The sequence below is a fragment of the Anoplophora glabripennis genome, unplaced genomic scaffold (genome assembly GCF_000390285.2).
Source record: "Anoplophora glabripennis isolate ALB-LARVAE unplaced genomic scaffold, Agla_2.0 scaffold480, whole genome shotgun sequence".
In the NCBI taxonomy this organism is placed as follows: domain Eukaryota; kingdom Metazoa; phylum Arthropoda; class Insecta; order Coleoptera; family Cerambycidae; genus Anoplophora; species Anoplophora glabripennis.
The window spans coordinates 55,672-68,922 of record NW_019416566.1 but is presented as its reverse complement, the minus strand read 5'-3'; the positions used below and the strand labels follow the sequence as shown (position 1 = coordinate 68,922).

Below are 13,251 nucleotides of genomic sequence, written 5' to 3'. Positions count from 1 at the left end.
AATTAGCTTACTTTGTTTGTTAATATCTTCTTTACTATGGCTGCAATTTATACTTTTACTGAACAAACTGATATGTTACTAGTTTTGGGTTATTGTGATGGAAATTGTTGTGCTAGTGTTCGAACATATGCTGTAAAATTTCCTAATTGAAGAATTACAAATCACAAAACATTTGATAATGTGGAGAGACGCCTTCGGGATACAGGACGTTTTTTACCTGTAACATTAAATCTTGAACAACGTACGGCTAGAACTATTCAGCTGGAGTAACAAATTTTGAAAAGGGTCGAAGAAATTCAGCAAGTAAGTACAGGGCGTTTGCGGCAAAGGTTGGCATTCAAAAAGTTTCGTTAATAGAGTATTAAAAGACCAGTTATTACAGCCATTCCACCTTCAATCAAGAACTTTTACCTACCAATAGATCCTCCGTCAAGTCTTGCTTTCAGTCAAAGTATTCAGGAACTCAGAAATAGAATCGATAATATCCACAAGAAAATCCTGTTTACAGATGAAACCGCTTTTAAAAGAAGGGGTATTTTTAATTCACTTTATGATCATGTTTATTGTGATGACAATCCACATGGAATCAGTAAAAAACGGTTCCAACATGAATTTAAGATTAATGTTTGGGTTGGTATTATTGGTAGTATTTTAATTGGTCATATTATATTACCTACTACATTGCACGCAGAAAATTATTTAGAATTTCTCCAAAGGAGATTACCCTATCTGCCTGAAGAGTTACCGATAACACTACGAATGAATACGATTTTCATGTAGTATTGGGCTCTCCCCATTTCGCCACATCGGTTAGACAATACTTAGATGAGCACTATCCTAACAGGTGGATAGGTAGAGGAAATAATGCCCCTTTAAAATGGCCACTTCGATCCCCGGATCTAAACTCATGTAATTATTTCCTTTTAGGAGCGTTGAGGATCATAGTTTATAGCTTTTCAGTAAATACAGAAATGAATTATGGGAAAGAATACAAAATGAAATTAATGTTATGAGAGGTAATGCACAGTTATTGGATATAATTAATTTTAATTTTCTAAGAAGAAAATTAATGCCTGCGTTCAAGAACAAGGAAGGCACTTGAGTATTTTCTGTAAAATTATTTTATGTGATTACAAATATCAATTTAGATTTATTTAAAATGTTAATGTTGACTTTCTTATATTATTAGTTAATATTGATTATTTAAAATACTAGTCTTGATTTTTTATTTTATTGATTGATAATATCAAGACTAAAAATATGTTTTTGTTTTTTTAATGTTTTTAATTAGTTTTTTCATTATTATTCACTTCTTTGAGGCTGCAGTAATAAATTATTTTTTAGTAATCGGAATGTGTTCCTATATTTAATGTATAAAAAATTCCAGTTTTACTCGAATTCCATAAAGGATATTAAAATTTTGTAAGAGGCAAAAAATCTTCTAAAATAGTGCTTATTTTGAAAAATATTTTTGTCGTCCCTGGAGTACACATAAAAAAGTTACGGGATAGCCAGTGGCGCACAGGCACTAGAAAGAGAACATCCTGTATGTGTATTCTCACCAAATTCTTTATTTACATTGTCCTTATATAAAAAAATATGTGTACCAAATGTCTGTGTTTCTAAAAAAATAGTTTTCAAATTACCTATTTGAAAAAAACTATGTTATCTGTTCTATATTTAGAAGACTATATCTCAAAAGGGGTGCACTTTGGTATATAGGTAAATTAGGCTAAATAGTCTTATTTTCATCCAAGGAACCTGTGGTCAAGCGTTGTTTATCCTTTTCAGGGACACCCTGTATATGTTTAAGTAAATCACCTCTCTCTTTGTCAAATGCTGCAGTTGTGCAAGTACGATTATATTCATGTATGGATTCAAGAGATTCAGTATTTTTTTATATCATTTACATTAAGAACACTTCAAATAATGAACATTCATGTAAGGGATATCTCTTAAATCAAGTGAGAAACCTCTGCAGGATATTCTTTGGTCAAAATTGATACAAACAATTAAAATGAACTTAGGGTCAATTAATTCATCTTAACAAATGAAATGTCGAATTCCTTCTATTTTTCTAGAAATTAAAGTTTTGATCGTGTAATACGAAAGAGTGATGCTAATTGAAAAAATTATTGCTCTCGATAAATTTGGATGAAGGACAGATTTTTCAAATAAAACTAGAAAGTATATCATTATGTAAAAATTATTATCGAAGGTAACACAATAAGGAAAGCTGTAATATTAATCTTCAAATACAAATACAGGTTAAGACTGACACGTAAAAAGCATCAGTTTCTGTAATATTGTTTTTCCTTTTGCTTTGTAGATGTTGTAAAAGTTGATATAAACTGCAACCGATCCTATAACCATGAACAAATCCTTTTTGACAGGTTCATGTGTAAATTTCCATCTAATTCCATTTATGTTCTGACATAAAACGCAAAACGGTAATTATTTAAACTAAACCCTGAATTAAACTAGCATTATACAGGGTGTTTCATAATTGGATGTCAATATTGAAGGGTGTTAATCTGTGCGTGATTTTAAGACAAAAAGTTCATATAAACATAGGTCCGTTTTCGCTTTATTTTTGATATACAGGGTGATGAATATCTGTTTGTAAAATTGTTTTTTTTTAATAACTCCGAAACTAAATTAGATAGTTTTATAAAACTTAGTATGTGTAAACTAGGTGCAGAGACACGTCTTTTGCATAATAAACGAATTTTCATTTTTGACCAGTGGCGTCCCAATTAACTTCAACCTCATTATTTTGAATGAAAAAAATGATACGCCACTGCATTTTTGAAAAACAAAAATTATTGTATAAATGGTGCTTTATTTTGTAATAAAAAAGATCTCTTGAGTTTTTTTCTTATCTTGCACTGTTTTTTAGTAAAAAAATAAAGGACAACAATAATTATCTGTACGTGGAATGAAGTACTTTTTACACATTTTATGGAAATAATTCTTTTACTAGATAACTTATACACATTATTGTATAATATTATTAATAATTACGATTGACGATCAACAAATAACAATTTTGTGAAACGAAAAAACAAACAATTACATCAGTTGTTGAAAATGCCCTCCACCTGCAAGGATACATGCTTCAGCTCTTCTTCTCATATTAGTGCGGACTCTTTGAAAAATGTTGTCAGTGTTTCTTATTACATCACAGGAAGCTCTTATGCACAGATTAACACCCTTCAATATTGACATCCAATTATGAAACACCCTGTATAGGCACAAAAGCCCGATAAAGTATATGACGTCTTCGGAAATTAACCAATAAATATTTCTTTATTATTAGTTATTCCTTAAAAAATATAATTTCCTACACTAACCAATATTATCACGCTCACATGTATTCAGTCATGTAATTTACCGTTATGTTACAAAGTAATGAATTAATAACATAATCTTTGTTATTTCCAGTATTTGATTATGCATTAATAATAAATGGCAAGTTTAACCGTAAACCGGTAGAAAATTTAATTTAACCCTGAAATATTTCTAATGCCATGAGATCACTGTTAGGAGTATAGGTTTTCTTGTTCGTTCAACGGTAACAGCGTGTGTACTATTAGTAAAAGTAACAGTAAATGCATATTTTAAATAATAACTGCATCAAATTGCAATAAAAATTTCAAAGGTCATTGTAAAGTAGCTGTAAAGGAAATTTTAATTATTAGCTTCTTTTCCGATAGAAAAATAATTATTCATGATATTTTGTTCAGGCGTAAATCAGCGCCACAGGTAATGAGAAATGGTAACGATGGAGCTTTATTTTATGTGAGTATACAGTGCGTATGAAATAAATTGTAGCGATTTTAACTGCACAGTTAAATGGCTAAGATTTATCGTTACCTGAATATGTTAACTGGCGTTATTCTAATTTAAAAACATAAAAACAATGTCCAAGTATGAAAAAAATTATATATAAATATGCTTTCCAATGTATTTTGACCTCCTAAACACGAATCCGATATTAGAATTTAGCTATCACATCACAGTTTTTTTCTAAACTCAAAAAACTTGTAAAAGACAGTAAAAATGTGCGAAATAAAAGAGAAACCTGTCTTTTTTTATATTCTTCTCTTTTTCTGGTTTCGATTTCAGAAAAATAAAAAAAAACTGCTGCTAAAAATATTCAAATTTTTTATAGCTGCTTCAACGCTTTGCTAGAGACTGAAGAGTGATGAGCAAATATTTATTAAATATTTGAGCCAAGAAGATGCCTTCGTCTTGGATCTGCCAAAACATTTGAATTCTGACCTCAGATTCGTGATCAGCGACCCCGAAAACTCACGTATACCAAATTTGAAGTATCAATTTGATTTTCGAAAATATCGTCCGCCATATTTTATCCATTATCTTGAATTTTGCAGATTTGATTTCAGATTCGTAATCAGCGACCTCAAAAACCCCCGTATGCTAAATTTGCCCTAAATCGGTTGAATTAAAAAAAAAAATGAAATTAAAAAAATATACAGGGTATCTCATAATTAGCTGGCAACCCTGAACAGGCCGATTCTATGATCAAAACTAAGTAAAAAAGTTCATATGCACATGGGTCCGGAAATGCTTCCTAAGGGCACAGGGAACCATTGAAGAGGGAGGAATGGAAATCATTTTTTTGCAATATCTCTCAATCGCGTTGTGATAAATGAATGAAATTTGGTATACACAGCTAAATTTTGATGAGCAATTTGATGGACTAATCCATTTATTTCCACAAGGTCCATTGGGGTGGGTACGGGGGGGCCCTTGGTACTTTGCGTGTGTAACTTTTTCATCTTTGACTTTTTAACAAATTGGACAGCAAATTCCGTTTTCCCGAACTGTTTTACGTTAAAAAGGTACTCTTGTTTCAAATCGTTATCTTTAACGGTTTCTGAGAAAATCGCTCTTGAATTAATCCCACTTTGGTCAATTTCATAGTAATTTAAACAAAAAATAATAATAATAATTTTCCTTTCCTCTCTTTTCCATTTAAAGGATTAATTTTTATTTAATTTAATTTTTTATTATTATTTTTTTATTAAAATTAGATTAAATTTAAACAAAAAAATTTTTTTGTTTAAATTACTATGAAATTGACCAAAGTGGGATTAATTCAAGAGCGATTTTCTCAGAAACCGTTAAAGATAACGATTTGAAACAAGAGTACCTTTTTAACGTAAAACAGTTCGGGAAAACGGAATTTGCTGTCCAATTTGTTAAAAAGTCAAAGATGAAAAAGTTACACACGCAAAGTACCAAGGGCCCCCCCGTACCCACCCCAATGGACCTTGTGGAAATAAATGGATTAGTCCATCAAATTGCTCATCAAAATTTAGCTGTGTATACCAAATTTCATTCATTTGTCACAACGCGATTGAGAGATATTGCAAAAAAATTATTTCCATTCATCCCTCTTCAATGGGTCCCTGTGCCCTTAGGAAGCATTTCCGGACCCATGTTCATATGAACTTTTTTACATTTTTGATCATTGAATCGGCCTGTTCAAGGTTGGCAGCTAATTATGAGACACCCTGTATACTATTTATCTATATGTTTGAGGTTAAAGACAGCTGAGACGTGACAGCTTAATTCTGGAGGTGAATTTAAATTCAGCGGGTCCATTTCTTCATTGAAGAAGAGAAGAATATGAAAAATGCAGATTTCTTTTTTCGCACATCTTTACTGGCTTTATCAGCTTTTTTGAGGTTAGAAAAAAAATGTGATGTGATAGCTAAGGAGGTCAAAATACATATAGAAGCATATACAAAAGCACTTCAAATATGGACAAACATTTCTTTGTGTTTTTAAATTTTTTTCACAAAAATCGAGAGCTTTCAGGCGCCATATTGGAGCCGCCATATTCAATTTTGCGAAGGCGCATCAGCATTTGAAAGTAGACGCCCTAAGCTTTAATATGAGCCCTTGGTCGATTTTTTGATTACTCCAAATTATGCTCGTAGCACTGATTAAGTTGACATGGATCGTACCATTACAAAGTTTAAAAAAATAAAGTTAGGTTATTTTCTGAACAGACATCGTATGTAGTTTAAAATCAGGACACGCTTACTGCTATTTGAAGTTTATTTGCTTTTGTTTTATTGCCATCTAGAGGCTTACTTTGACTCAATAAATTGACTAGCAAATTCTCGTCACCATCAGTAGTCTACAAAAGGTGTCAGCTTTATATTTTTATTCTAGGAACATTACTTCGTTAAATTTAATAATTATTAAAAAAACATTTACAAGTTAACCAAACCCATCTTGTCGACGTGATGCGCAGGATCAAGCGAGTCCACATTAGGAGACCTTAAAAGATAGGAGAGCAGGTACCATTTACACAAAAATTTTACTTAAGTCTGGAAGATACTATATTTGTATATTTAAATGTATGAGTAAATTACTCTTCCTTCTTTCTATCAAATATTTATCATAATTGTATTTCAATGGCAAAAACTTTTGTTAGTATATAACTATAATTACAATAGTCCTACTATTGGCTAATAGTCCGAGAGCCCCTGGCATTTTGAGGGTAGTCATTTTACCAAGACTGATTTTCACACATATGTGAGGTCTTATATGGTACATAAAGCAAACGACCTTCAGTTGCCAATCTTCAAGTGGGGGTGGGAGTAATAGGGCTACCCCCGCGTTAAAAAATGTAAAAAAAAATAAAATTTTATAAGGAACAGTCGTTCAGAATGTGATCCTCTACAACTTTTATTAAGGTCATTTTGCTCTAAAAAAATGTTTAGGAAACCACCCCCATAGCGCAATTCGTACCAGGAGTTCAAGTGTGTTGTGAATTTTTTTTGCGGCCCCTATTAGCTTTATTGGATTATATTATATAGTAAAGTCAATTTCACATTTGGTACCTACTAAAAATGTTTTTAATATGATTTTCGTACCTATTTATACGCGCAGCTGAACGTGATTTTTTATCATTTATTATTATATACAAAGTAGGTGTACAAAGAATTTCAACTTTGGTACTATTAATTGTTTTTAACATATTTCTTTATTACTTCCACCTCCACCCGAAGAGCGACAGCTGAAGGTCGTTTCGCTTATGTACCATAAGACCTTACATATGGATGAAAATCATTCTTGTTACTATTGGTCACTAAAATGTGCTGCGGGCTCTCGGACTATAAGTATATGTAGTGTATGTAATATTTATTTGTAGACGTTTGTCAGAATTAAATAACATTCTTTTAATAGCCGACCTATCTTTGGAAATATTATATAAAAACACATTTCCTCGTGCTTCCATTCTCCTTTATAACTATCGATGTGAACTTAAGAACATACGAACAAAAATAAAACCAAACAGGAAAAGTTATTACGTAAAACGCAATAGGGCAAATTTAAAAAGTAAAATTGGTAAAAATATGCCCAACTAGTAATAATGAATAATAATTGTTAATTTTAGTCAAATTAGATAATTTGAAATGTAAAACTAACTTTCTTGAGGCTACTTCCATATTTATAACGTAAAATTTTGGAATATCGTAATTTCTGAGAAACTTTAAACCCTGTTAAAGTTATGAAAAATAATGGCGATATTATTGGAACAAAAATGTGCAGCTTGTAGTAAGATACCTATATTAAATAAGGTCAGTTTTCTAATCAAATCACAAACCCTACCATTTTGGCATACAAATTTTCAAATTTTTATTAATCTTGAAACTCCTACCGAAAAACAACATGTTTCTCAAAAAAACTAAGCTATAAAAGTTGGTAAGTACGTTTTGATGCGAAATAAGATAAGTATAAGATGTCGCTTTTCTATAAGGAAAATATAACTTTATACATATTATCTATGATTTCGACTACTCTTCATTTGCTTTTCTAAACTAAACTTCTTTCGGGGTTACGTTTCCTAATAAAGTCGCTTTATATCGACGATGTGGAGATTTGTTTAATATACCCTGTGTAGGTTGACATCAGACAAAAGAAGCTGCAGCCCAAAGAAACTTGATATTTTGTCCATGAAGAATAATCTCCCACAACATGTGACATTTTTGTACTTAATGGGGTTACTTTGGATGTCACCTAAGCTTGCCCGATATTTATTTCACTGCAACCAAACAAACTAATGGTTGTTTTATAAAAAAAATAATAAATGTCAAAATGTTTTAATCAGCCTGTATTTTAGTAATCGTTATAAAACATATTTAAAAATATTGAGATGTAAAATTGGGTTAATAAATAAAGTAGCGTTTTTATTGCACTCAAAATTTATGTTTGATTAAGAAACAAAACACGAGAACTAATCAAGGACATATTCTCCACCATTGTTTAAGATTGCCGCCCAATATACTATTAGTTTTTCCATTCTACGCCTAAAGAAATCCGGTATAATCTCTAACTAAACGAAAAATTTACTAAGTCAATTTTAAAGAGCGACGGTGATATTCCTTGAAGGTTTTTCCATAGAGAAGAGATGGAAATCTGATGGGGCAAGACCAGGAATACCAGGAGAATAAAGCAGATATGGAATAACCTTCTAACCGATCTCTGGTTACTTTCCTCGTAATCAATTCATAGGGAAAATCATTTCCATGATGTACTATTCCCAATGTCAAATTAAAGTCTGACAATGTCAGTTTCAACATTCATGATGCCTTAAAAAAGTTCAAAGATTTTGGATAAGTAGCAAGACGGCAAACGAAACTAAATGAGTTCTACAAAATTTATCTCAGTCCACTACAATGAATGACTACAATTCATATACAGGGCGTTTCAATTAAAAAATATTGGAATTAAAAAACAAAAAAAACTGCGACACGTCGATTTTCTTGTCAAGGGAAACAGGCGATGGCGTAAGTTTTGACGTGTTGGAAGCTACCCCTTAGGCATGGGTGTAAAATACCCTTAAACTTTAAATGGCACCCTATGTTGAGTGACACCTCATTTTAAAACTTTTTCAATTCTGCTCACGACGACATACGACTTTTTAAATTTTTGGTTTGGATATGACAATAAAATCATCACTTAAAGAATAAGACAAAATATCAATGAATGAAAGAAATTAAGTCTTCAGATTGGTTTCCCTACGCTTCCATACAATAATAAAATCTTTGCTCCACTTCCGCACGAAGATTGGCTTTATCTGACGACATTGTTCAACAATTCGTCGACGAAACTCCTTAAGTGTTTTCACTTCCCCATAGAAAAAAGTCTAAGGATGTTAGATCTGGCGATCTGGGAGGCCATTCAATTGAACCTCTACGTCCTATCCAGTGATTTGGAAAGTTCTGATTAAGAAAATCACGCACAGCTTATTATGTGGTGGAGCACCATCCTATTGAAACAACACATCCTCTTCTGGCAAAGCGTTGTCATTTTCCAATAATTGCACAAACATCGGGTATATATTCGTTTCCAGTAGATTCAGATAAATGTTTCCATCCAGATTTCCCGGTAGGAAGAAATGCCCTATGAGGTGGACACCCATTACCTATGCGCGCCCAAACGTTTATTTTCCTCGGATGCTGCGTATGAGTTTCATGAAATATGCGTAAATTTTCATCACTCCAGTAGCGACAATTATGGCGGTTGTCTCGACCATCCAGTTGGAACGTATATTCATCGCAAAAACAGACTAATTACAAATTATTTGGATTCCTTCGAGCACGATCACTCGTTTCTTCACAGAACTGCAAGCGGCGATCAGGATCGTCTTCATTAATTTCTTGTACCAAATTAATCTTGTATGGGTGATACTTATGAATTTTTAAGATTCGGCGGCAACTAGATACAGAAATTCCTCTCGTCTTATATTGTCTTGTTTAAAGTAGAACAGGTAAAACAGTTGAACTGACAGAGTATGAAGTTTTTCTATTGACAGATAAAGGAAAAACCAAAACAATTTTTTTTATCTTGAAATTGTTGAAGAATGTCGTCAGATAACACCCGAAATGTTCGTTCGAAAGTGGAGCAAAGATTTTATTATTATATGGAAGCGGGGGGAAACCAACTTGGACACATAATAAAATAACGTTATTTCATTCACTGATATTTTGTCTTACTCTTTAGGTGATAATTCTATTGTCATATCCAAACCAAAATTTAAAAGGCCGTATGTCGTCGTGAGCAGAATTGAAAGAGCTTTAAAATGAGGTGTCATTCAACATAGGGTGCCATTTAAAGTTTAAGGGTATTTCACGCACTTGCCTAAGGTAGCTTCCATAACACCGAAACTTACGCCATCGCGTGTCTTTGAAAAGAAAATCGACGTGTCTCAGTTTTTTTGTGTGTTTTTAATTCCGATATTTTTCAAGTGGGAAGTTTTAATTGAAACACCCTGTATTATCCCATATTTGCGGTACCATCTCATTTGAATTATAACAGCTGTAAAAGAAAACTTTCGTTGTCAATTTTAAAGATGCCCAATTCTTACCCGAATCAAATTTGCAGTTATCTTAAATCCAAAAAGCTCTTACTTTATAAAACATTGAGAAAAAATGTCAACAGTATCTACAGTTAAGTATTTAAAAAATGGTGATTTTGGTTAGCCGTCAATATCAGTGATTTTAATGGATAGAAATCATACTGTTAATCATGATGTAACAGTGCGCATTATGTAATTTAGGTACCTGTGTTGGAGGATTTTTATATTTACATTTCTTTTGCGCGTAGAAAAACATCCAAGCGATCGGTAACTGACTGCTTATACTCTAGTGTCAAGGAAAGGAAGTTACTAAACCCTTATCGATCTGGAATTACAACGGATACTTATAATAAATATGCCATTGGCATTGACAGTAGCATTGACGCGAATTTCATCCCGCGAGCTGAAACGTAAACACGCGCAATCCCTTACGACTACATTATTTTACCCACTTAACTACAAATACTCAATTAAATATATTTATTTAAATAAATAATTTCTTCAGATTGTTCCAATAAATTGATATTATTTATTCGTTAAATTACTTTTACGACTAACGATTATACAGGGCGTTTTTAAATGAAGTAGCAAAAATGGTACCAGTGAATGTAGAGCCAAAAATAAAAAGATTGAGGTACGATATACCCTCTTAAAGGAGGGGATTGAAATTCACATTTTATTTTTTTTCATTTACGTGGGGAATGCTAGAGACACGAAACTTGGTATGAGCATCATACTAATAAAGAGACAACTTTTCAATATTTTTTTCAGTGAAACAGTCAACCCCATTAGAAATTTTTTATATGAAGCAAATTATTTATTTAAAAATATTCATAGGAAACTTTTTACCTCTTGTAATTTTTCAATAAAACCGATAGTTTGGAAATTGGAGTGTAGTAGTATTTATTTCCTAAGACAGAAGGGTTATATTTGCATTATTTAAAAAAATAATCATTTTCGAATTATTATTGTTATTACATTTTAATTTAAAATGAATGTAATAAATGTTTCCAAAACTGTTCACAAAAACGATGTTTTTACGAAATGCAATTTTAAATACAATGTAACAACAAACCTGTATCATAAAACACCCGAATAGACTTTAAAGAACAACCTGTATATGGGTTTGAAGTCTGGTGTAACATCAAAGACCCATAAAGATAGTCTGAAGTCGCTGGCAGCAATGGTTATCAAACATAAATTTTTCATAGTAACAGAAGTCGGAGTATACAGGTATAATTGTATTTATATCTTAATATTTAAATGCAATTGCAAGCAAGATTTCCAAAAAGAATCATGGTATCCATATATAAACCTAATAAACAATGTATTCAATATCTAAGCTAGAATTTTAACAACAAAAAAAAAGTTCTAATTTGTTGAACATGACTTACTCTGACCGCCTGGTAGATCCTTTCTTTATGCTTGACATATTTGTTTTAATTTATGTTTCCAGCACATAAACCCAACTAGAACGGTCTGACACATATTGCCCAAGTTTAAAAAGGCGCAAGCAATTTTTCGACACGCATCGGCAAATCAGCACACACCTCATCATTTAAAAATCCCCCCGCATCGTCTCGTACCGATTCCGGGTCCACTGGAACACAAAAATTCGACTGGTCCGCGTACACGACGATTTTTTGGATTTCGCACTACGAAAGAATTTTCCGGTACGCTCGGTTGCGTGTGCCAATCCCTCGGAAACAAATAATTACGGATAAACAGGCTTCGGCAATATTATGAGTGGAAGGCAAGTATCCACGCCACTCTAAAGTGTACAAGACGGAACAGGCGCCTGCGCCGATAGCCTATTATCAGTTCATAATCAATCATGTCGTAATAGGAAATCTGGCCAATAAATTTTCTGTCTCCGTCCCGCAGGGCCGGATTCCGGAGCAGGACGGTCTCTAAGGTAACGGCACGGAGGTCCTGCAGGATGCTGGCCGTGTCACTCAGGAACCTCGTTTAGCTTATTTACGATTTGTAGCGTCTAAGGCGGAAATTGGGTCAAGTTCTTATCGTGTTGCTGTTTTCTGTTTACTAACAGATAATTATTTGACTACTAGTATCGGGGTCTTATGCAACCCATTTTCAGGTCATTTTTAAGGATTCCAGTTTCTAAGGAAATTATCGTTTGCAATTCTGTAGGTATTTGTTGTATCTATACCAAATGTATTTGTTAATTAATGAATATGCAAATTATCCTTTATTTTGCTATTTTGGCTTAAACTTGTTCATCAAAATTAAATATAATGTACTGAAGATGGGGTGCATAATATAGACCACGAAACTGGTAGTCAAATAATTCTGCTTAATATCTTAAAACGTGTTCTGTAATATCTTCATCGTGTTATGGACAAAGGACGTATATTCTATCCACCTCATTGACAGTACTTCGTCCAATATTTTTTCCCTCGAATCATTCATTTACAGTATGTCCGCGAATTGTGGTTACAAAAGGACAAATGAACCAAAAAGTGAAAGATACGAAAAAGGCATTAATAATAATAATAATAGTAATATTATGTAAATGTCTTTATTCACATTATTTGTACAAAAGAAACAAAATTAATTAACTTTTTTTTAAGAAGAAACTTGAATATACAGGGTGTATTTAAATGGAAGGGCACAAATGATACCAGAGATTCCTTGGGTGAAAATAAGTCGATTTACCCTAACATACCTATATCCCAAGTTGCATAATAAAAAAGATAGAAGGTGTCAAAGTGAAAAATAAAAAATGGTTTTTCCTTAATAATTTCTATAATTTTAGTCAGAAATATATAAAATTTTCAACAGAGAGGTTTTTTAATGATGGGAAAAGTAATTTAATAATGATTTTT

The 13,251-nt window shown here is 32.3% G+C and overlaps 1 protein-coding gene across 3 annotated transcripts in view; it reads right to left on the bottom strand.

Annotated features, from left to right (window-relative positions):
* Positions 1–12,159, bottom strand: part of LOC108910082 (circadian locomoter output cycles protein kaput) — a 66,340-nt gene extending 54,181 nt beyond the window's left edge. For 2 of the 3 annotated variants that reach the window (XM_018714586.1, XM_018714588.1), the window contains exon 1: positions 11,800–12,157. In XM_018714586.1, coding sequence (XP_018570102.1) covers positions 11,800–11,837 — 38 coding nt within the window. In that variant the 5' untranslated portion in view covers positions 11,838–12,157. Of the gene's footprint in view, positions 1–11,799 lie in introns of all 3 variants that reach the window. The other variant, XM_018714587.1, reaches the window with a different exon arrangement.
* Positions 12,160–13,251: the final 1,092 nt, after the last annotated feature.